This window comes from Camarhynchus parvulus, chromosome 2 (assembly GCF_901933205.1).
Source record: "Camarhynchus parvulus chromosome 2, STF_HiC, whole genome shotgun sequence".
Lineage (NCBI taxonomy): Eukaryota > Metazoa > Chordata > Aves > Passeriformes > Thraupidae > Camarhynchus > Camarhynchus parvulus.
In genome coordinates, this window is record NC_044572.1 from 22,278,541 (window position 1) to 22,302,901 (window position 24,361).

The 24,361-nt window shown below is 36.9% G+C and overlaps 1 protein-coding gene across 1 annotated transcript in view; it reads left to right on the forward strand.

Moving 5' to 3' along the window:
• Window positions 1–24,361, forward strand: part of ZNF804B (zinc finger protein 804B) — a 222,171-nt gene that overhangs the window by 176,733 nt on the left and 21,077 nt on the right. The window contains 1 exon segment of the mRNA XM_030971126.1: window positions 17,058–17,201. Within this exon segment, the coding sequence (XP_030826986.1) occupies window positions 17,058–17,201 (144 nt within the window).

Below are 24,361 nucleotides of genomic sequence, written 5' to 3' on the forward strand. Positions count from 1 at the left end.
GGGAGATTAAACCCCAAGGGAAATCTTTTGAACATTTCTAAAAATAACATCTCGCTTCTTATTCTTCTCTGCCAAAACAAATTACTAGTATTTTCCCTATGGAAAGACTCCAATAGCATTGCTATTGGGAACTCTGCTGCTCTGAATCTGAAAATCCAACCAATAAATCCAATAAAGAAAACCACAGAGGAGAAAAAAAGCGGGTGTTATTCCAATACACTTCAGGCACATGGCCAGGCAACGTTCATGTAGTTACAGGGAGATGGACAAGATGACCTAGACTATATGTCTTTTCTTCTCTATCAAAAATTGCTATGGTTCTATAATTACATCAAATAAAATTATGCTTTCTTCCGGCTGCAAGTGGTGCCAAATGTTATCAGTATGGAAAGGCAGGACATTTAAACCACTCAAGCAGGTGAAGTCAGTCACTGATATTATTTTCCTGAGTGCTGATAATGGCTGTTCAGCTAATCTGGTTCGTAGACTGCTTTGCTATGTTGTAATGATATTTGCACCCCTGGAAGACAGCCACACACTATTGAAATTATGCTTGATAATGCTTCTGTACCAGTTCCACTTCAATTGACCTGACTGCAGTGTTATCAAAATGTTCAGTTTATAGAACCTAAGCTATATTTGTGTCTCCTTGATGGAAAAGAAAAATCAGTCCCTAAACACAGTGACCTTATTGTGTAAGTTAGAGATGACTCTTTTCTTGAGTGCAATAGGGGAAAAATTCACTTTGGGGGCTCACATTCTTTCCATTGCTATTTTAAAACTACAGGCTGTCCTTCCCTTCTACACAGAGCAGACCTAGTGTTTGACCCCATCTTCTTGATGACAGGCTGAATGCAGGGTGGACTATGGAGTGTTTTTTGACACAACTCAGCAAGATATTGTTCTTATTTTTAACATAAAACCCTCAATCTGGAAAGGTAGAGAGGAGTCTAACAACCCAGCTGTCACCCAAGGAGGAGATGTAAAATACAATATATTTACAAATGCCCCACTGGTAAGTAGCTAAACCTTTGTTCTTTACTGAGTTCAGGTGAATCAGGGCCAAATGTGGTAGGGGAAGCTACAAAAGCTACATAAAGTTATATAAGCTTTTCTGACTACCATGAAGCCAGGCTTTGTCTACATGGACAGTAATTCCATGTAGTAGGAGTGGATCTGTGAATTGAAAGGGTTTGTTTTGAGACCCCTACATCCACCTTGTTCAGACATTTTACTTTGGACAAGATTTAGGCTGCTCACAAGGAGCTGTGGTCCCCACTACACACGTGGCTCAAAGATGTTTGCAGGATAAGTTGGTCTGCACTTTTATATTTCCGTTGTAATTCAGCAAGTACCCTGGGCAGTTCTTATGCTGCAGTTTCCCTTGAAAGAAAGTCAGCTGCACACACCAAAGCTGATTTATGAACCAAGCGAACCTGCAGGAAAAGAAGGCTTTTGAGTTTGCTTCAGAAGCTTGCTACTGCTGTGATCCAAAATAGTAAGGCAGAGGTGGCCACATTCCCTGAAGAATCCCTGCCTGGTACCTGTTTTTTAATTTTTAGCATAAATAGATTTAAAAGTAAATAAAACAGCCTCAAATACAGATATTTTAAGCTTTTCAAGCCTGCGCTTGCATTAATTTCGTTTTGCCTTCAGAATCTCAAATGGCTTGAATGAGGTGGCCTGGCAGAAGTACAGATGGTGTTATACCAGAGCAATGATTACACTGTACTTAAATACAAGGTTCCAGAATCTGTTAAGAGCATGTGAGCAGCTTTTGTGATCCTTGAGGCCAACCAACCCCAAACGTCCTCAACAACCCCAGGGACTAGAAGAAAGAAGCCTTATTTCAATGAAACCCAGTTGAATTCAAATATGGAAGGCCCTGTTGTGCATGAGAATTTCAGAATTTCCTTCTGGTTGTTTAGCGTGACTTTGCAAACAAAGGGGAAAATAAGCTTAAACTTCACATAAAGCTGTCGTTAATTCAGACAATGTCCAGCCTTTGCCTTTCCTCCGGTAACTTTGATTTTTTTTTTAAATCTGCACACTGACACTCCTTGTAAATGGAATTCAACCCAGCGCAGAACACTAGTCAAGCTCCTAAGTTTTGCTCAAGGCAGGGCAGAGAATAGTAAGTAGGTTTTCTCTGCAGGGTTGAATTTATTCCAAAATTAGATGCCAGTGTCACATCATTACATTTCAGGGCACTACAACTAATTACCAAATACAGGATCTGAGCAGAAATTAAGTCACTTCAGAAAATGTCTTGGTGGTCAATTAGGGTTTAAAAAACTGCAGATTTTTTTTTTGTTTGTTTGTTTGATATGTGATAAATTTTCTAGGCAGGAATGTAATTTCTGAATTAAATAATGCCTGAAATGGGCTGATTTTGTGCCTGTTGTATGACTATCTTGTTTGCTTTGTCACTTTAATTTTCCATTATTTTATTGTATGCTGACTACTTTTTTGTTTATTGAAAATATAAGCATGACATTAATTTCATTATGCTATTCTGCATGAAAGCATGTATTACATTTGCAAATGAAGAAGTGGTAAGGAGAAGTAAATTCAGTAAGAGGGTTTATTACGCATGCATGACCAAGCAAGTGCTTGTTTTAGAACACTGCATCTTGAACAATTGTGATAAGGATTGCCAGGATTTAACTATGACTTTAATGAACAGAAATTTTTAAGTATCTACTGAAGAAAATACTTTACTTCGTGGACCTCTGCATGTTTTATCTGGAGTACCAGCCAAAATTGTTATATTTATTATTAGTTAATTTATTATGAGTTAATTATTATTAGTTAATTTATTATGAGTTAAAATCTGAAACAGAGAAACTAGGGGAAAATGTATTATTAAAAGATTAACTTTTAACATAAAAGAGAGGCTACTCACAATAATGAGAGTTAATAAACTCTCATTATTGTAAGTAGCCTCTCTTTTATGGCATCCTCAGTAAAAATGAAACAAACTGAAAAAAGATATTTTTAAATATTAACCATAAAATTAAAAAATATGAAAAAAGATTTTTTTTATATTTGAAATAATCTCAAATACTCATTCGCATTAGCTTTGCATGCTGCTGTAAGTTTTCAAGATATTGAAACTATACAAGAAGTGATGGCACCATATGTTTACTTGAAGTGATTTGTGAAAATACAGGTTATTAGGAGAGCCAAATTGGTAGCAGGGATAGTAGTAACACAATTTCTCCTTATAGCAGTGTATAATGTTGAAGCATTATTTAGATTTTGTGATGCCAAGTCCTTATCACTTATATAAAATAATAAAAATATAAGTTTAAAATATTAATAACATAGTAAAAAACAATTAGCAATGTATTACAATGCAATTAACATTGATTTGATATTATATAGAGAATATTTGCATCACTATTTTGTTACTGTTGTAATAGTATAATAATATGATGAATTATAGATGGTAATATAAAATATATATAGATGGAATTATAAAATAGTTTTTTAGTTATGTTATACATACTATACTACAGACACTAAACAGAAAAATATTGAAGAATGTATATCCACATGCTGAGGTTTCTTTTCAGTTAGGTAATTACCATGAAGATTTTCTTTCCATCATCTTCCATGGCTATGTTTTCCCTTGTACATTTCCTTGGGTACTTTGTCATTTGTTCTTTTATTTTCCAAACATCTTCTTTGTCACATTTTTCCATGCTTTCTAGAAACCTTCACTCACTAAAATTATTGAAGATGTAGCCATGCAGTTCACTGGGCTAAGGCTGGAGCATGGGGTGCTATTTCTGGCACAGCCACAAACCTACAGGCAAATCTTATTCCTGTCATTCAGTGCTTGCTTTCACTTTCTCCACAGTGCTGGAAGCATATAGTGTTGTACTGAACTCTATTGTCCTCCTGGTGATTAAAAAAGGGACACAAATAAATGTAGCACCACGTTCACAAATTGAACAGAAAATACACTTTTAGTGGGCAAGACATGACAGGGAGGCCAAGTTTGCAAGGAACTGCTTAGCTATTTAACTTTAGGAATGCGTCCCAATCCCTGAGGAAGGAAATATAAAGGCTCATTTCTTCTGCTATTTCCAAATTATATCTCATTCAACATGCTGGATTGACACTGGGCTCCCAAGAGGCACCTGTGATGGCCAATGCAGCCCTACAGGTTCCAGGAAGGTGCAGACAAGTCCAGTGCTGTAAAGCTGAGCATGATGAGGCCAAAGTCCTAGTGCTGTGCTCATTGTGGAAGGCAGTCAAGCTTCAGAACGATGTCTTGAATAACAAATATAAGTTTATGCAACCATAAGACAAATTGTCTTAAAGATGAAGACAGAGGTGACCATGTACATCACATATGGATATAGCTGGTTTTTTATTTCTCTCTGTTAAACATATAAGGCAAAACTTGTCAGAGTTATTCTTCTAGAACAGGATAAGTATTTTGAATATATGAAAATATCTTGTACTGAAGTCAGAAGTCACTAGAATGGAGGTCACTGAATATGGCTAAGTGTCCAGGATTTAAGTGCTGTGTTCTTCTCAAATGGGGGAAAAGAAAATTTTCGTGCTGGCAGTAACTGCTGTTATGAAGTTTGAATATCACTTGATCACACCTGTCATAATGCAAATGAAGTCCTGATTGCTTTTGAATAACTACAGACTTAGCTTCCTGAATAAACTAGTCAAAGCCCTAACAAATTGAGTCAGAACTTTTGCTTTTAGAAATTTCCTGTGGCATAGGAGTTGTGTCAAAAAGGGTGGAGACTATCTCTAAATACAGGCAATGAGACCTGACAAAAACATTATTTCCTATACACTTCTAAAGTGCACTTGTGTTATTCCCCAAATGTGTGGGACACGGTTGTGAATTCTTGCACTGGAGAGAGCCCATCCCATCAGAGAGCTGTTGATATCAGTGTGAGCCAGCTCAGAGCAATTCAGCTGCACAGCAATGCATCAAATCTCATCACGGCTGATCTTCTGTTCCAGACAGTATATTGACAGCATAGCAAAAAGCTGTTCAGTGATGAAAGTTAAGGGCATTAGACCCAAATCACCAGCCACGGAAATGCACTAGAATAGGTTGCTTTGAACTAAAATGTAAGCAGTGAAGTGTCAATAGGATGGATACAAAATAGCAAGGTTCAAAAAAACTGTGGCAATAGAAAGTTTGTGCAGAAGGCAAGCAATTACAAGAAAAACACCATATAAATTAATTCCTCCAGGCTTATTAATAAAATTGCTATTCCAAGTTGTTGGTAACTGAGATTATATTCATGGGTTTTTGTTTGTTGCATTTTACTTAATAACAGACAGTTTGCTATGTAGGCTTCAAATACTGGAAGGAAATGTCTCATCATTAATTCATTGAGTCATCTATTTTAATTAGATCAAGAGTTAGAGAGCTCACACACTTGTATTCATATTCATTAAGGAAATGCACCATTACCTAATAAGATTGTGCATTGTTTCATGACACAAATGGTTGGAGTAACAGGTTATAAAAATCAAAGTTAGGAACTACTATTCACTTATGTTGCATTAAAATCATTAAATATTCAACACAGAATCACAGTTAAAAAATAAAGAAGAATCCAGAGAGTCTGTAATGGATACAAATGCAATCATTTCTTTAAGACTCATTCTTTGGAAATGTGACACACAGTAAGGCAAGAAATTTAATGATGGTAATCTTGGAGCTGAGAACTCCCCATTTGTATTTATAATAGGTGATGGTGAAGCCAGAAATATTCTTTCAAGTTGAGAGATATCAGCCTGGCTCAATTTTCTGAAATCAAGCACCTCTATATTGCCCTGTGTTCAGTAAATTCATGGGATTAATGGACACCCCAGGAGACCTCATTTCACAGCATCAAACAGCAATCAGCTGCTTGAGTTGTTGTCTCAGGAAGCCTCAGGCCTCCACTGCAGCACTAGAAGTGCTCATTATGTGTGGGTAACATATTCCCAAACCAAGAATATGTGACAGAATTAGTTCTGTGTTATATAGTTTATTCATTTGAGGGAAAATGAGGATGGATCATCCTTTATTTGTTCAACAAAGTATCTGTTTAAGACCTTTTGTGTCCCAGACACTGACACTTTATTTTATATTGCATGTTGCATTGTATAGCTCTGTTCCTAATACCAACATGATGAATTCAAGAGCACAATAGATGTTTGCTATCAATTTTGTACCATATTAGTATTTTACTCACAAAATACCACTGTAGGAAAAAAATTTAGTGTTTTGAAGAGCTATTTCCTCTTTTACATCTTGATTTGTTTTGGGTTTTTTTTCCAAATCTGTCTCTGCAAGAGTGTTCTCACCCTCTCTTCTATTAATTTTAATTATCTCAATAAATCCCCCTGGATCTGAATAGTATCTTCTTTTTTGTTTTGTTTTCCTGTTCATTATGCTTGTTATAGCTGGATCTTACAGTCTCATTAGAATCAGAGTTAAAAGTTTCAAAGCTTCTATCGAGTCCAGCCTTGCTGGGCCATACTAGAGCCTGGGCTGGAGATGGGGGCAGCTACAGCTGTGTATGTTCCAGCTTCTGGGAATGGACTTCACCAAGACATGAGGATAGGCTGGAGCATTTCAGGCCAACATTTTCTGATAGCCCTTCATGCCCTTTTGCAACATGTCCTTAATCTGGGTGATAGCATAGAAAGGGAAGTTGGTAACTGGCAAGGTATCACAACTGATTGTGAGCACAGGGGTTTCTCCACACCCTCATGAAGGCCAGGGATTTGCTCTAAAGATATATTCTTGCCAGAATGTTTTTTTCCTATGAATAAATAATCAAAACTATTGTAGACTTACAGTTGGTTAATGAAGATCACTACCAATTATACAGTCTGGTAAACACAGAAACTGGCAGGAACAACCAGGATTCTGTCTGTTCCTTAAGTGGTAATGTGAAGGAAAGGAAGGACCAGAAAAAATAGAAGGCAAGAGAACAAAAATGCAAAGCCACACAGGATCACATGTAAATTGAACAGGACATCATGGGATGTAAAAATTCTCTTCTGTACCCCTGGAGTTGTTGTACACTGAGCTTGAAAACTCAAGCAAACCACTTGGCACTTGAATACAGGGACTCCTTCCAGGCAGTTATTTCCTGCATCAAGGCTGAAGAAAATGAGATGACAGAGAGTTTAACTTTGGAAATTGCCACAAGGGTGCCATCAATCTACAAGCTGAGTATCCAATTGTATTTAAAAATCAACTAATTTTAATTGCCGTGTGTGCTGCAGGGTGAGTTTCAAGCCATAAGCTCTTGGATAAAATAGAGGTAGAAAAAGTATTCCTTCCTTCCTTCCTTCCTTCCTTCCTTCCTTCCTTCCTTCCTTCCTTCCTTCCTTCCTTCCTTCCTTCCTTCCTTCCTTCCTTCCTTCCTTCCTTCCTTCCTTCCTTCCTTCCTTCCTCTCTACCTGTTACACCCGTGTCTTTCATATCTCCCTCTCTGTGTCCCTTCCATGCATTTTTTCCAATCAGAATGCAAATATTATACTTTCATCTAAAGTAAAAGATTCTTTTTTTGCTTTCAGTGAGGTCATGGAATTGTAGCTTGTATAAAACAGCAGAGTTAACAAAAGAAAGTATATAGAATTTTATAACTCACTTGAATGCATTTGGGGAGCAGAGGAAGAAGTACATATGTGTGTGCAAATAAACTTTGTTTTTCCATTTGAACTTCATAGATCAATTTGGAATTCTTTCTTTTTCCCTTGGATAACCTCAAGTTCTGAGAAAAACAAAGCTTACATAAATCAGTGTTCTGGGCTTCTGTTAAAAAAAAACAAAACAAAACAAAACAAAACCCCAAAAAACATGAAAGGTAATGTGCAGAAATGCCCTAATTTCTGGTTAAAAACTTTGCATCAAATGCTACACAATGCAACAATGATGCCATAGAGTGCAATAGATGAGTTTTAAGTGAAGGTGAGTGGCATAAATATAATTCAAGTGTATGATTAATGCTCACACTGTAAGACATTTTCTGAAGTAGATTGCAAATATACATAATATAAGAGATAAATTGACCAATCTGGATTTACTAATAGTTTATTAATATTTTATCATAAAATTAAAAATTATTCTCTGTTGCTATGAGCAAAGAAACCCACTGATATTAGATGTATTGCATCATTTATGATATTGAATAAGTCTACAGGAACTGGTTCTAATATTGCAGTATCTGAAAAGAAAGAGTCCAACAATGTTGAAAGAGAGAGATTTAAATGTTTAATTCTATTGTTATTAAAGACTATAAAGTGCTATCTGATATGATTAGCCTGTGTTTTGTGGAAAAGGCACTTAATAAAAATCATTCTAACAGCTATATATAAGTTGTGTGATAACTATTATTATGCTCGTGTCAAATGCCTAGAATATTTTCTACACAATTTCCTAAACAATGATCAAAATCATTTTTGAAAAGTGCTTTTAGCCAGCTCAGATATGAAAGACACTACATATAAGTTATATACATATATATGTGTTTTATAGAAGAAGCCTTTAGGTCAAAAGATACCAAGATCCTAAAAAATGTGAAATACGTTTAATCTGAAAAGAGGTGACAGACAAAGAAACACATCACATCAATCCATTAAGTGCAGTGCTAGAACATGCATTGTACTCTAAAAATCACAAGTGGAAAAGTGAGAATAGTCAGACATAAATGGAGGACGAACTCTTCAGATTAATTGATAATACCTCACTCATCTGAAAAGGAGTAAAAGAAATGATCACCTGAGAGGAGGAGAGAGAAAGTAGTATGAATTAGTGAGCAAATTGAAGGAATTGGCTTTGAATGGAAGGCAGACAAAAATGTCACAATCAGATTCACTGAAGGACTCACATTTATGCAGAAAAGCAGGACTATAAGGAAAAAGTGAATGATGGGGTTTTTGCTTCTTCTTCATAGCAGGAGCAGTTCTTCTGTCCAACTTTAAAAAAACATTTCTATTCTATTTACATTTTTCCACAGTCATATTGACATGTAAGGTCAGTGAACCATATCTGCAGAATAGCTGGAAATATACTGAGATTCTCTATAATTTTATATTTTTAATCTTACCCAAAAAGCTTTTAGAATTTTCTTTTAAATGCCTAGAATATAATCCTAACTGTAAGAAACCCATATCTGTTTCTGCTTACCCCAGAAATTGTTTCAGCCTCTACCACCACAAATTTTGAGAGTTCTGATGCCCTTTGTGTTCTCAGGCTGTCCTTGAATCATATTTCTTCATCTTCTTAGAGCTGTTGCTCTAGTAACTGAATTGCAACATTTTTTGCTGTTCTTTAATGGCAGCGTTTGTATTTTGAAATTGTTCTTTAATGACTTTATGCTTGGAAACCCTTTCAAAGCAGTAAGTCAAATGCTAATGCTAGCATTAATATGGGGGATAGATTAACAACGAGGCCCAGAGATAAAAATCAAGCAGCAAGCCATTAATCATTAAAAAGATTTAGTGTAACTTAAGATTTTCCCAAATCTCCAAATCAAACTTAGTCAACCAAATCACATCATATATTCCCCCTCATAAATATATCATGGTTTGTCTTAAAATGGCACCTCCAACTTCAATTTGAAAGTTGTCCTTAAATATTTTCCACTGATGATGAGAAACTGTATATAAATGATATATACATCTATATCTATCATTTGGTCTTTATACCTGAGTGTATTTCCCAGTCTGTATGGAAATTGTTTATTTGCTGTATTCAATTTAATTTCTTTTTTCATCTGCATCTCAGTAGTTGCTTAACACATGGGAGCAGATCCTTTATCATCTTCTTTTACAACTGGGGGCTGTCCTCACTCAGGTGCAGAACCTTACATTTGGCATTGTTGAACCTCCTGAGGTTCACATGCATCCACTTGATCAAAGCTTGTCCAGTTCTCTCCGGATGGGGTTCCATCCCTCAGCCATGTCAACCCCACCACTCAGCTTCTTGTCATCTGCAAGCTTTCTGTAGGTGCAGTGGATCCCACTGTGTCATCTATGATGTTACTGAACAGCACTGGTCCCAGTATAGCCCTGTGGGGACTCTTCTCATCAGTGATCTCCATTTTACTCCTTGATTTTCTCAAATTGAACTTTCTTTCCATTTATGTTATTTCCATTCTATTTTTAATATCCTCTTTAAGCTGGCTTTATTTTAGAACTCATGTTTCTGCACTGCATGCAATTCCAGGCAGATTTTTCTCAGTTAAATAAATTATATTTTGATAATTATTCTGTCATGTTTTAACCCTAGTTGAAAACTAATCTACTATGAAGAAAGTTAACTCTATCCCAGCCAAAACCAGTACATGCTTCCTTTCAGATATATCTTTTTGTAATACAAAATTATGCAAATGCTAAAATTTTATTAATTGTAATTTTTTCTAAAATTAAACTGAATACATACAATTCTGTATGCAACTTTCAGTTAGGTACCTAATTATCTTTGCAGGTCAACTCTTGATCACATTTTCAGAATGTGATCTCAGTTCCACCAGTTTCTGAAAATGAGGAGAAAAATGTTGGGATGTTTGAAAATTGCCCTCTATATCCACAACAAAGATTTTTAGTGGCTGTATGCTCCATTTATAATGTTGAAAATGAGTATAGAAAATCTCAAAATTCAATTCCTTTCTAAATTTACCAGAAGCAACCATTTGTCTTAGAAAATAAAAGATTTTCTGAAGATCTGAATAGATCTACTCGTGTTCTTTGAATTCTTATGTCCTATAAGGTCTGTTCCAATCAGCACTGATGATTTTGATAGTAAATAGGTTAGGAATTGGTTTGCATGTCCTATTAGTCCCAGCAGGGTTGTAGTCTGAGAGGCCTGTAGGACCTGCTAAAAGCATTGCACTTCTCAGCATTCTAGTAGCAAATGGATGTGCAGATAATTGAAAATGTTGCAGTAATTGGCTGAGTGTGAAAAATATGAAGATGTATTTATTTGCAGAAGTTAGGTGTTGCCCTCTATGAGTCAGCTGAGAATGGCAGCATTTACTGCCTTTGAAGAAAAAATCCTTTGCAACACATTGCTCTGTAAATCCTCTGTGTAGATCCCACAGTGGCAGAAACTATGCATTGAGTTTTCAAGGTGGAGAATGGCAGAACATATGTGAGATAAATGAAAGTGTTCTGTACTGCCAGATATTGCAGCTGAACAAATCACTTGCTTTTTATTCTATCTCCACAGCTAAACTTCCCTAGGGAAGTCTTTAGGTAAGTGAATAGTCTTCTCCAGGGAGAAAGAACAAAAGAGAGCTTTCAGGGAAAAGTTCATTAATTTCAAACAACCTGATGTTCAGTTACATATCTCAATATCAGGACATTTTTGTGGTACTCAAGTTTTCCACTGCACACAAGTACTTTGATTACTTCCTGCATTCTATCACCTGCCTGCTGAGTTTTAAAGATAGTTTAAAATCTATCTCACTCTAGCTGCAGAAGAAAATATATAAGGACATTAAAATTATGTGCAGGTATCCCTAAAACTGGTGAATTTGGAAGATGTGGTGAATGAGCACTCAAAATGAAGCTTCTACAACTGCTGTTTCTACACATCTATGCACAGGTCCTGACCTCCCAGAGATATTTTGTACCAGCTTAGGCAGTTCTATATATTTCCCTCAAAAATGTTATTTACAAGTGCTCGTACTAATGATCCAATGAAAATATGAATTACAGATTGGATTTAGTTTGCCTAATTTTAAACCCCTGATCCCTACACTTCTGCTCAAGGATCTCTCGAGTACATCTATGTCTTTCTCGAATTGTGGGAAGCAAACTGTCTCAAAGGCTACATCTACATTTTGGTCTTCACCAAAAAGTACATGCACCCCAGGACAAACTAACCATATATCCATTTTACCTGAAGTCTCCTCTGTCTGGTACTGTCAGGTGTGATTATTATATTTGTTTTTTATTTCAGTCTATATGATGAAGTGCAAGAGCTACGTTAAACCACTGCTGGGATAGTTGTTTTGTGACATGATGCTGCATGTTTTCTTATGGCATGCAAATGTTGCTTTCATTAACAAAATCTTTTCGGTTTTTGTAAGGCTATACAGGGCATGGAGAGGTTTGTGGTGTCTCACCCTTGCTGCCTGTAGAGTGTGGTCCCTGCACCAGACATTATTCTGGAACTTCAATCGTTTTTATCTCAAAGGGAACGCTGAAATTAAAAAGCCCAGGAATGAACTATCACATACATAGTGGGAATGATAGAGGGTCAGATTCTAGAATCCAAGTTATTTGCTAGTGTAGATGTACCAAACAGTATTTTACAGCTGACATTTCACCAATACTGAGTCAAGTGGAATAATTACCCCCAGCATCTTACTTATAACATCACTATTAATATGTCAGAATGTGATTTGCCTTGACTTTCATTGTTGACTTTCACTTGGTTTCTTTTCCGCTCTAACTCTTGGACCTTTTTTCTTGTATTTGTATTTTTTTATGCAGCTATTCCTAATCTAGTATTGATAAACGTGATTTCCCCCTCCAAACTGCAGCACTTGACAAATGTCTTACTGAATATTATCTTGCTGATTTAAGATCATATCTGAAGATTATTACAGTAATTTTGAGTCTTGATTCAAGTCCCCAAAGCCTTTGTATGCCCTATGCTGTTAATTAGTATCATTCACAGATTTCATAGATAATCACAATTTATTTTGTCATCTAAATCACAAATGAAAATACGTTTAAAAGTCTTAGATGTAGACTGTAATCTGTAGCTAATTCATATGCTTATATTCATCCTATTTCTCCTTTAACCTCTCACCTGAAAACCCCCAAGAGGTACCTCTGTAACTGCATAAGTATTTAAAACTTGCATTCATATCTAATCTGGTTCACAAAATTATATTTAAGTTACCAAACTGATTGCTTATATCCCCGAAGAGGAAGCAGTCTGTCACTTACTGAGCTCGGCATTAATGTGAGTTAGCTGTTCTCTCACTAATTTTGCATTCCAATTTAGAAATAGGTAATCAAAAGTGGGCTAATGATGCTATATTTTTCTCATATTCTATTACAAGTACCATGCATTTATTCCACTATATTTATAGAAATCCATGGGTTTGTAGAAAATTGCCTCTGTAAATTTTATTGTTATCAAGTGACCTACTTTTCACCTTAGTCCATTTGAACACAGCAGATATATTTACTATCAGTTACTGAGACAAAAAATGTGGTATTGTTTTGTCTAGATCAGCATCCTTTAATGGCCATGCAGTCTATTAAATATCTATTACAGACTCTAGATTTAATAAATGATTTCTAATTGACTAGATGTCAGTGGCAACATTCAAGAAAACTCAGTTACATGGGATTTTTCATTGATTTTCCCCATATTAGAAAATGAAATGTCAGCTACCATTAATTGAGTTTTCACAATACCAAGCATACTGCAAAAGTAGCTGCTAAGTGAAAGCACTTCTAGCCTAACATGCAAGAGAAGTATTTTTTTAAATTAATCCAATATATAAACAATTATTACAGTTATGTGCCTCTGTGGGTCAAATTGACATGAACGCAATTAAAATCTATAATATGGAACCATTTTGCAGGCTTCTAGAAAAAATGCATTTAGAGACATATTCTGAACTTGTTTGTCCTTATCCACTTCACTGCCTGCATCCAGCACCACAGAAGTTGGTTAATCCATGGTTTCTAGGAGTTCTTACCTACAAGGATGACATCACCCCTTATATGAGCTTGCAACACTGCTGTCCATGACTCGAAGACAGAACTGCTAACTTATATTTTTTTATAAGTATACACATGTCTACTACCCAGGCTATGTGCCATTACTAAGGAGGGTATGATCCAGAATAAAGTTCATGAGATTGTGACACATTCCTTACCATTGAAGATTCAGTGTTCAAAATGTGTTGGTGCATCTTTGCTGCCTGTCTGTGTCTGCATTTGTGCGATCAGGCCTTCACGATCATGTATGCTTTCTACAGGGGCAGCTCCGCAGGTTTTCTTTCATGCGATCGCATTCATGCCAGAATTGACCATCGGTCTCTACAGTCCTAGTGAGATGATATTAGAAGTCTGGATGTGAAAATTCATTTGACTATGCACAATTTACAGTAGTGCTAGAAGTTCTTATGTCTTTGTAGAGAAAGAAAAAATCCATGATCTTTCTAAAGTATGTGACGTGGCATTCAATTTCCCTGCATCTGATCGATAAGCAAGCAGGAAGTTATATCTTTTGCCATGGTAGACAAGCATAATTAAGCAATAAGGCAATGGAGGTAGTTGTGATTATCTTAGGATGCACCTGGGAGCTGCCTTGTTGCTATTTTAAAACATCTTTATGTGAAGGGAACTGTATTAATTTCTGCTGAGAAAGATAAAGCTGGCAGTTTGGAATGCTCGTGAGCAGCAGTTTCAGCTGTGCTTTACGGGCAGTAATTGTGGTGCGTTCACCCCAAACAGTTGGGCTTCTCCTTCAGCAGAAGGAAAGATGGAGCAGGCTGTAAACATTTAATTGACAGTTCAGACCAAGCAAAAAAAAAAAAACCAAAAAACAAAAAACCAAACCAAACAAACCAAAAACAACAAAAGAACAACAACAACAAAAATAAAAAAAGCAACTCGCAACCCCTCCTGGAAAACAATTATGCTTTGGCTGGCTTCCAGTGAGTGCAAAACTTACATTTTTACCAGTTTAGAATAAAAATATGTTGCCTCCAACACTTGATTTTCAGGGAAGACATCTCTGCATAATTAATACTATTGCATCCACATTCTAATTTATGCATTTTAATTATATCAAAGGCCTGGTGAATAATTAATGCTAGCAAAACAATGGGTCTGAAGCATAAGCTGAAAAGTATCACTTTTTAATGGGCTCTGTAAATTTAAATAACTAATGAAAGCTATTTAACTATTTGATTGTGAGTATATTTCTCCCTGATACAATCAAAGATTAACTACCATAATTGAGCAGCCTCTCAAGTGGAGAAATGTTAGCTCGGGTTAGTTTTTTTTCTTAGAGTACTACAGGATATTGACCCACCTGAGCTATATGCTTGCAGGAAAGAGATTTATTTGCATGTTTCCCCTCTGGGAGGAACTGGTGTCATCAATAAGATATAAAATCAAAATTCTTGGCGCAGCTTTCCCCTTTGACCTCCTGTCTTCAAGTGGGTCAGTTCATGCAAGTTTCATGGGGAGATTTGGAATTGAATCTAAAGAAATACAATATAGAATTTATTATCTTTGAGTTCAGCAATCTAAGAATTAAGGATGTAGGCCCAGTTAGTAATTTAGAGCCTTGCAGTGGTTGGAGAGAGATAGAACCTCTGGAGAACTTAATCTCATCCAAAAATGGGTTTTTGAAATAGGTGGGATTAATAACCATTTGGCAGTGTCTAGCATTTTTCTCTTTCTTACAGAAGAAGCTTAGGATTCTGTCTTACCCAAACACTTAACTTCTAGTCAGCCAAGTTTAGATAAAGTTAATCACACCAGCAAAGGTAGCCTCTAAAACTATGGTGTAGAAAAGACCTACTCACACCTATCTGAGGGTGTAAAGAGAAAAAAGAGGCAAAACAGAAGGGCTCACAGCACAGAGGTGTGCAGAATTCAGTGAGTCACACTAACAACCAGCATCAGTTGCTTGGCCAGGTCTCAGATTTGAATCGTGCCACTCTTTAAGAAAGTCCCTCCGCCTCTAAAGGGCTCAAAATGTACCTTCATATTAATCTGCCATACCCAAACATCAGCCTCCAGCCCTCTCTGCTCCCTGGAGCTGTGCTGGGCAGTGTGATGTGCTAAGAGCAGGTTGTCCCAGATGTGCAGCATGTCCTGGCTTTCATGCACTCTGAGTTTATCACACAAAGAGTGGTGAAAGCATGTGGACAGCAGACAACACTGACTGCAGAGCATGGAAAGCCTGGCAGCAGAGTGTTCATTTCTTTAGGAGAGTAAAATGGTACAGCAAATGATGAATTACTGCAATCCCTGGCAATATATTACATACACTCAAGAAATATCAGCTTGTCAATATGAATACAAAATGAATTGCTTCTGCCAATTTTTTTTGTTCTTGTTTTCCATATCAGAAGTTTGCACTTTAATGAAAAATGTTTGAAGAAGTGTCATAAAAATAACAGCAACAGGACTTTTAAAGGAAATAAGATCGAGAAAGGCTGCTGCCAATTTTGCATATCAGGCCCATTATTTAAGTGCATTAATTTGAGCTTAGTAACTTCTGGTTCCTATGTTCGAAATTTTCTCTTTTTTATCTAATATTATGTGTTGAATTGAAGTGTTTGACTCTCCATAGCACTTGCTTGTGTCACTGGGGAGATATGGAAGGCAACTATGTAGGAACTAATTGTGTTTTCCCTGTTTTCAGCTGTGTTTGCATGAGCCTGGACATGAGCCAGTGCTCTCCTCAGTGGCTGTGGCCTGTGTCAGGCAGGCGAGAGTTACTTTCACTTTGGTCAGGCTGGATGGTGTGTCCCTTCATGCAGATGTTGGGAAGGACAGGGAAGAACAGAAAAGGCTCTTGCAGAGGGGGCTCTGCTCCAGGGAAATCTCAGCCAGCCATAGCAATCTGCTGCCTGGCCCCAGTGAACATTCCATAGAAGTCAGAAAGCGGAACACGAAAGAAAATCTGCCATAATATCAGATTAAACCAGTTTATTTGTTGTGAGCAACAGTACCTGAAAGAGCAATTGGGGCAATCTGGGGCTGAGTTAACAGGCTGACACTGGGGGTTTACTTGCTCTTCACTGCTCAGCTTTCCTGCCCAGGAGCTAGGCAGTATCCTGATGGTATTCCCCTGCATGCCATTCCTCTCTCCTTACAGCAGAATCTACACTGAGTAGTAAAAACAATTACCCAAGAAACACAACTCTTTTAATGAATCCCATTTAAGATCAAAACCTGCTTAACATGTTTGGGATGGAGTCTGGTGTTCCAGCTGTCCAGTGCTTGCAATGTGCCTGATAAAAAGCAGGAGTTCATGGTCTCAGGTGAAGAGCCTCCCTTTGCTTCTGCCTTTGCAGGACTACGCTGAGAAGGAGAAAGCTGCAGCTAAGGCCCTGGAGGATGTGAAGGCTAACTTCTACTGTGAACTGTGTGACAAGCAGTACCACAAACACCAGGAATTTGACAACCACATCAATTCTTATGACCACGCTCACAAGCAGGTAAACCTGATAAATGTCTTGCATGTTGTGACGGTCCCTCTTCCCTCCTCATTGATTGTGGGAGGTTTCTAAATTCACCCAAGTAGAAGACAATTCATCATTTGATGTTTTCAACTTTAGCATGCTACTTTCCATTAAAATAAAATGGAAAATATTCGCTTTTATCACAATTTCTTTTAAGCTACTCTGACTGAAAGACCTCCAGCTGTAGCTTTAGAGGCGTGCTTAATACTGATGTCTGGACTTGATAAATTTAAATGTGGAATTTCTTAAAAAGCACAGGCAGGGGTTAAGACCACTTCCTCAAATGACCAGGTCCCTCTTTTGACCCTCCCAGTCACAGAAAAGCCTCTATTCTTTATGTTTTTATCAGAAGGCATATGACCATGCTGTTTCAAGCTGGTTGTGCTGTTTCAAGGGCAAAAAATTAATTTTATCTATTTTTTTTTAAGCATCTGTTTCTGGAGTTCAAATCTATGTCTCATAATGTTTCTCAGGCAAAATATATTTTTCCTTGCATACAGAATGATACAAAATAATCTCTGATGAGACGTTGGATTCCTGGAAAAAGATCATAAATACTAATTTTTTATCACTTTTTTGGTATCAATTTTATCACATTTGTATGTGGTAGGGATATTTTACCCATATGTGCCTATTAACTTTATTTCCCAAGTCCCAGTTTTTCTCCAATTTTAGCAAAATCCATATTTCAATTTGCAACATGAAAGGAAAATGTAATTAATTCATATAAACACTGCAAAATTTAAAGAAAATGGTTTGTGGAGTCCAGGAGTAAACATTTCTGAATCTCTGAAGCCAGAGATCACATCTGCTGACCTGGCATGCTAAGCAACATGCTACTGGATTCTGTAGATGGATCTTTTCCTCCTGTATTTCTGCTAGTGCTTGCATTTAAGTGCTCATGTATTGCGTGCATCCAAGTTGCCAGGGAATAAGTGTCCTCTGTGTGATCACACTTGTGGGTTCATGAGGGTCAGGAGCTACCTCAAAAATATGTGAAACCATTAGAAGTTGCAGGTATTTCTGAAGAGAGTATTAGAAATAATAATGTTGAATAAAATGAGCAATGCTAAAGGCAAAACTCCTTGGTCTCCCTGAAAGCAATCTTATTGTCTTCTGCAGTATCATAGAGGATGTAAATCACCCTGGATTTTCTGTGTGCATCTATCACAGCACTTCATTAAAAAACTGCCTAAGGTCTGCCCACACATCAAATGCTGAACTATCCTGCTGAATTTGAGCACCCCAGGCAGCTATCCATGGGTAATAATGGGATTCTTTTGTCCCATCACTCCCAAACCAGAGTTATGTGCTTATGTATTAAATCAAAAGCAATTCCCCTCATCACCATTCTCTTAATTAATCCATAATTTTTTTTGTAATAGTTCAAAACAAATGCTTTTCCAGATCCTAAACCTGTGACTCTAATCCCTATAAATCCCCATTTGCTGCACACAAGATTTTTTCACCCTTCAGCTGTTTTTTTAAGTCATCAGAAATGCATCTGAACTCAAATGGAGCCATTTGTGCTCTTTCCTCTTCACACACTCCCCCTGCAAAAAGCAGTTTATGCTAAATCAAACAGCCTGCTTCATGCACCAACTATGATTGGGTTGTTGGGCAGGGGAGGTTTTTGGCAAGTTTCTGTTATAAAAGGGCTTGTTTAAGCAATAAAACTCTTCTTAATTTTCAGATAAATTTACTGCTTTAAAAGCTGCCAGACATATAGTGCTGGAAACTAAGAGTCTGCACAGAAATGCACGACACATACAGAATATCAACTGGCAGTGCAAGCTCACCTCATCCTGCCCTTTCAGATGTAGTTCAGAGGCTCAGTTAGTGCAGGATTAGCTAGCTACCCTCCTGATGTGACAGAGTAATTCAGTCTCTTCTCCCCTCTCACTTCTTACCTGGTCAGCCAAGTCTGGAAAAAGAATTAGTTTGCCTCTAGGAATAGTGTAGGTGTTTACTCTGACTTTTTATAGTCAGCCACAGAAAAGCCTCTCTTCATAATTCTATCAGCATAATCTTAAAAAAAAATAAAAAGTTAATTTATGGTTTCCTGGTTTCCTGTGGGTTTAGTTAGCCTTGTTTCAAAATGTTCAAAATGTTTATTCTGGGAGGGACATTAGCCACCACAAGAGCTTCTTCCTCTGAAGGTATGTTTTCTGTTTCCCAGCAGTAATTTGAGGGTAACTTTAGTAATCTGCATGGATATGTTCTAAACATCATTCTTCTAATGGAGAGTAAATTAAAATGAGACACTCTTTGCATCTCAGTAACAATACAGTATACTCCTCCCATGTGATTTCCCATTTAAATGCTACTACTTCACAATTTGTATTAAAGTGGAAATGAGGTTTAGAGAAGATAGTAAGGCAGAAAAAAGGATATTGCACTGAGTGCTTAATCATGAGTCTTTTATTTGTCTTCCAGAGGAAACAGATTTTATTCAAAGAATTGTGGCTTTAATCTCCAAATATTGTGGTTTCATAAAATTAATTTTGTGATCCATTTTCTAATAGATGATTTCAACCAGTTGTTATAGCAGGAAGTGCCGAGTCCTGGACCCAGCAGCTGGCACACCAGCCATTGCCCTCCTTGTCCTCAGAGGCTGCAAAATGTTTTGATGGCAGTCTGGCCTAGTTTGCATAAATGGTCTTTCTGCTGTCTTTCTGTGTTAGATTATTCTAAAGCAGTATACTCAGACATTGCCTCTCTCTCTCTCTGCTTGCTACATATCTTCAAATTTATAGGCATAAAAATATGATGTATGTGTACATATATATGAATACAATTTTGACAGACCATCAAAGATCAATGCCTATATCTTCATTATCTTCTAACACTATAATGACCCTGGAGAGTTCTAATATTTTTTATCTATTTTTGAGTAACATTTTCCCACTATTAAGCAATTCTTATTCCTTTGGTTGTCTTGTCAGCATTAGTCTCAACGTCTTTCCTGACACACTACAAGAATTTTTTATTGATATTACCTGTTATTGGAAATTAACTTTTTTCAGAACACTGCTGGATAAAGTGAACACAGAAAATCTGTCTGATTGGAAGTTTGCGCTCCCACCCAGCTTTACCTGAGCCCTGTGCTGTTAAACATGATATTTAACAAGGCTGGGGAAGGAGTGGGAGTGACTTTCCTGGGAGAATCTAGTCTTTCATCACCGTACAGCCCTGTGCATGCACCTCTCACTGGCCCACCACGTATCAGCTAACCCACTTGAAATCACAGCTTTTTCCCTTGGTGTTTTTTCCCTATGACTTTACGAAGTCAGGGGCAGCAGTCAGGGGGAGCAGCCTACTTGATAAATCTGCAGTTTCTCTCCTCAAGCATCAAGGTGAAGGACGCTGGCTCTCGCTTGCTCGCTGTATTTTCTGCAGCAAAAGTTAACAGCATCAGAACGGGGTACCTGGGCTCTGCCAAAGCCCTCTGAACACTGAAAAGCAAAAGGGTCTTGGTGAGAATTCATTTAAAAGTGATATAGAGATATCAGGATATAGAAAACCAAGATAGGCTGCCACCTGAAAAGGTAATATATGTAGGAGTAGGTTAAGCTGAAAATAATGTATAAGTGTAGTTCTTTTTAACCATATTGTGTGCGTCTTTAAAATGAAGCCAAAGTTGAGCAGAGATGTCTATTTGGTTGACATTATTAAATGGAATCTTTTAATAACTCCAGGTCATGCACAGTATTCATTCATTCAGTTAACATCAAAGTAGTTGGAGCTTTCAATTTTTTGTATAAATAAACCTTAGCAATGAGCAAGGCTTTTAGATGTCACAAAATGAGAAAATCACAAATCCGTTCCATGTACTGCAATATAATAATTATGATGATAAAATAATAATAATAATAATAATAATAGATAGAAGCAGCAATGAAAAACAAGACTGTATTGCCATCTTGGGGTTTCTGATGACAAAGCAAGCCTTTAGTTTTGTTGTCAAAATTTAACCATACAGTTAAACGCATCACAGTCTCTCCTGTGCTAAAAAATGCACAAACTAAAAAAACCTATAAAAAGCATCCCACAACATTAATTTTAGTGTCCTTGAAGCAGACAATACTAAGTAAGCAAACATAAGTTTCAGCCTACTCTGGTTTACAAGAACATACCTGTATTTCAGTATTTACATCCATGCATACTAGCATTTGGTTATATTTTTGGCATGAGAAACTGATTTAGTGTGTACAGCTGTTGGCACTTACTGTTAAGCCTTTATGGTGCTTGTGGATTTAAACTCTAATTCAGACAGAGATTTAGCTCCTGTTAAACTTCAAAGCTAGCAAATATGCTTACATTTTAGCTAGCATTGCTGCTGCCACCCAGAAAATGCACTGATAAGTTAACTCAGAGAAAGCTCCAGGAATGATTGTAAATGCTGAGATCTTGTTAGTTCATCTTGAGGGTGTTTTTTCCAGCATCTCTATGTTTATTGGAGGAAAAGTAAGTTATGTCTTTTGGTGCCAAGGTAAACCTGTATTACCCAAACTATTTTCATTTGAAGGAAAAATAACTGGTTTGGCAATATCTGAGGAATTTCACCTTAGAATCTGGATGTGGGAAATTAGGCAAACATGTTAAGAAACCTTCTTGTGGACAAAGGAACACATATTCAGCTGTAAGAACACACTAATCAAAGACAGAACTACACCAGCATGAAGGTCCCCTACTACATGTGCTTGTGTGGTCTCTGCTTTTTTCCCTTGGAAAATAGATGGACCCACTGTTCCTCTGGTGTTCCCATGAGGACTGGGCCGAGGTCCTTCCCTGTAGCCCCTGCTCCTGTACCTCTGCATCAGGACATTGGCTTTTAAAGAGATGATCCTTTAAAAGCAGGACACTGGCCCTGACTTTGTGGGGCCAAGTTTTGCACATGGGCTCTGTACTCTGTGGCCTCCTCAGGTAACAACCTGAGTGGTAGAAGACCTCATAATTTCTTGCTTTCAGTTAGCAAGGGGTGCTGTTAGCAGGATTCTGCTCCTGTAACTCAAAAAAAATCACCTTGGTTTGATGCTTGTCAAGAAACACATGCATACTTGTAACACAAATTTCACATTCCTCACATCCCTAGTAAGATTTAAAAAAATAGTCAAACAAGAGAAACAGTAATATGGTGTTAGATTCCCTCAAACAGCTGGTTTATAAGTGGATTTGAAGTTTTGCAAGAATTTTGTATATATCATAGGTACTGTCCTCCTTAACTTCCAATGAATTTCTATGCTGCAAAGCAACTATCACATACACAAATTTCTATATGTGTGCAATTTAGAGGGTTTAAAATTAGGTCCGGTCCTGAAAACTTTGAACTTTCTAAGAGGTAGCCCTATAAGCAGCCCCCTCAAAAAGAAAATATTTAAATGAATAAAATGAAGGAAGCTCGTATGTTTTACAAGAGGGGGTGTTAGAGATGAAACTACATCAGAATATTGATAGTATGATTCAATGCAGTTGACAGTTTCACACATATTTTTCTATTAAAGCATTCTTTAGTTTCAGTGAAATGCCTGCTTATTTCTAACTTTAGACAAATCTATTACCAGTTTATATTTTAACTATCTCTATTTTACAATTATTTAGAACCATCACCTCTTCCAGTATAACATTTGTTATACTTCTGCTTCTTTGCAACACTTTTTTCTCTTGAATTTGGGGGTATGGATGCTCTCAATTTTGTTTTATTTATTGAATAATCTGCAATAGAAATAACAATTTTCTCTGCTCTATCCTTTTAAGCACATCATTCTCTTCCCTTGGAAACAGCATACTCTTGACATTTCTAGTCTAGTCTAGCTTCTTTTTATATGAAGACCAAAGTTAAAAACAAAAAATTAATTTCTGTAGTCTATCGTATCATTTCAATGTCTTTTTGCCTTAAAGACACAATTTTTTCTTGCTCATTGTGAAACTAGAGATTTTCTTGTTGCTACTTATTCCTATGCCATTTATTACATTCTCTAATTTCTGTTATAGCTTCACACTTAGCTGTTCTTCATACACTGATTTTTCAGTGTATATTCTTGTTCATACTTCCAAAAATTACTTCCACTCTGACTGTAACTCTTCCTGAAGAGCAAGTTTTTGATAGTTTCTTGCTGCATAGTTATGCTTTTCTCACACTGCCTTTTCCATAATTAAATTTAAAAGTTTTTCTCACTCTTTCAGAATTTTTTCATGTGAATTAACCCCTTCCATCCATCATTCTTTTATCTAAACTAGTTTTGATTACAAACCAGATTACTCCAATGGTAGTGGATTGTTAGATACAGAACTGATTGTGATGCTTATAATAAAGGTTTACAGACACTCTGTGTTTTAAGAACAAGCTTTCCCTTGCTCTTGGTTATTGGGCTGAAATTTTGCTTATGTATGACAAGATTTAGCAAATTACAGTGAAAATACATAGTATTTGCAAAGTCAAGAATAACGAAGCGAGAAGGCTTCAGAATCAATACCGTTGGGACACCCTAAAGTGGTACTTTTATGGATCTGCCCTTTAATTAAATCTTTAATCTGAGGTTGCATGTTGTCTTCAGTGAGGAAACATCCCTGAATCAGTACTGAAGATGGACTGTACTTGAGAATTTAATCCCTTTTGTGCAAGGGATGCAGCTCCTGCCTGCAAAAGAACTGATGATGTGAAATGAGAGGGAAACAAGAACACGTGGGTTTGGAAAGCAGTTATGGAAATAGGTGTGGACAGAAACTGCTAGAACAGCAAGGCATGCAAATATCACTCAGGAAGAAAGAGTTACAAGATAAGAAGGAACAGGAGAAATAATCAGTAAATGAGGAGAAATACCAGGATAAAGCACAGCAGGAAACTCTCCGTGTCAGCCACTTAGCACCGCCAATGTCTAAATCATTACATTTATGGATGAGGAATTGAGTGAATAGGTCACATTTCACGACTCTAATTCTGTTAAAGAGAGTACTATAGATATTGTATTGGCACACAGTGTTGCATTGAAAATAATACAAAGGACTTATACAACATAAAAAATGCTGGGCTCTGGAAAAAAGAGCAAAGAATGGAATGTATAATGCTGTTTTCAAATACATTTTCATCTTTTACTACTGCTAGATAATATAAGACCGAAATTTCCTAGTCCCAA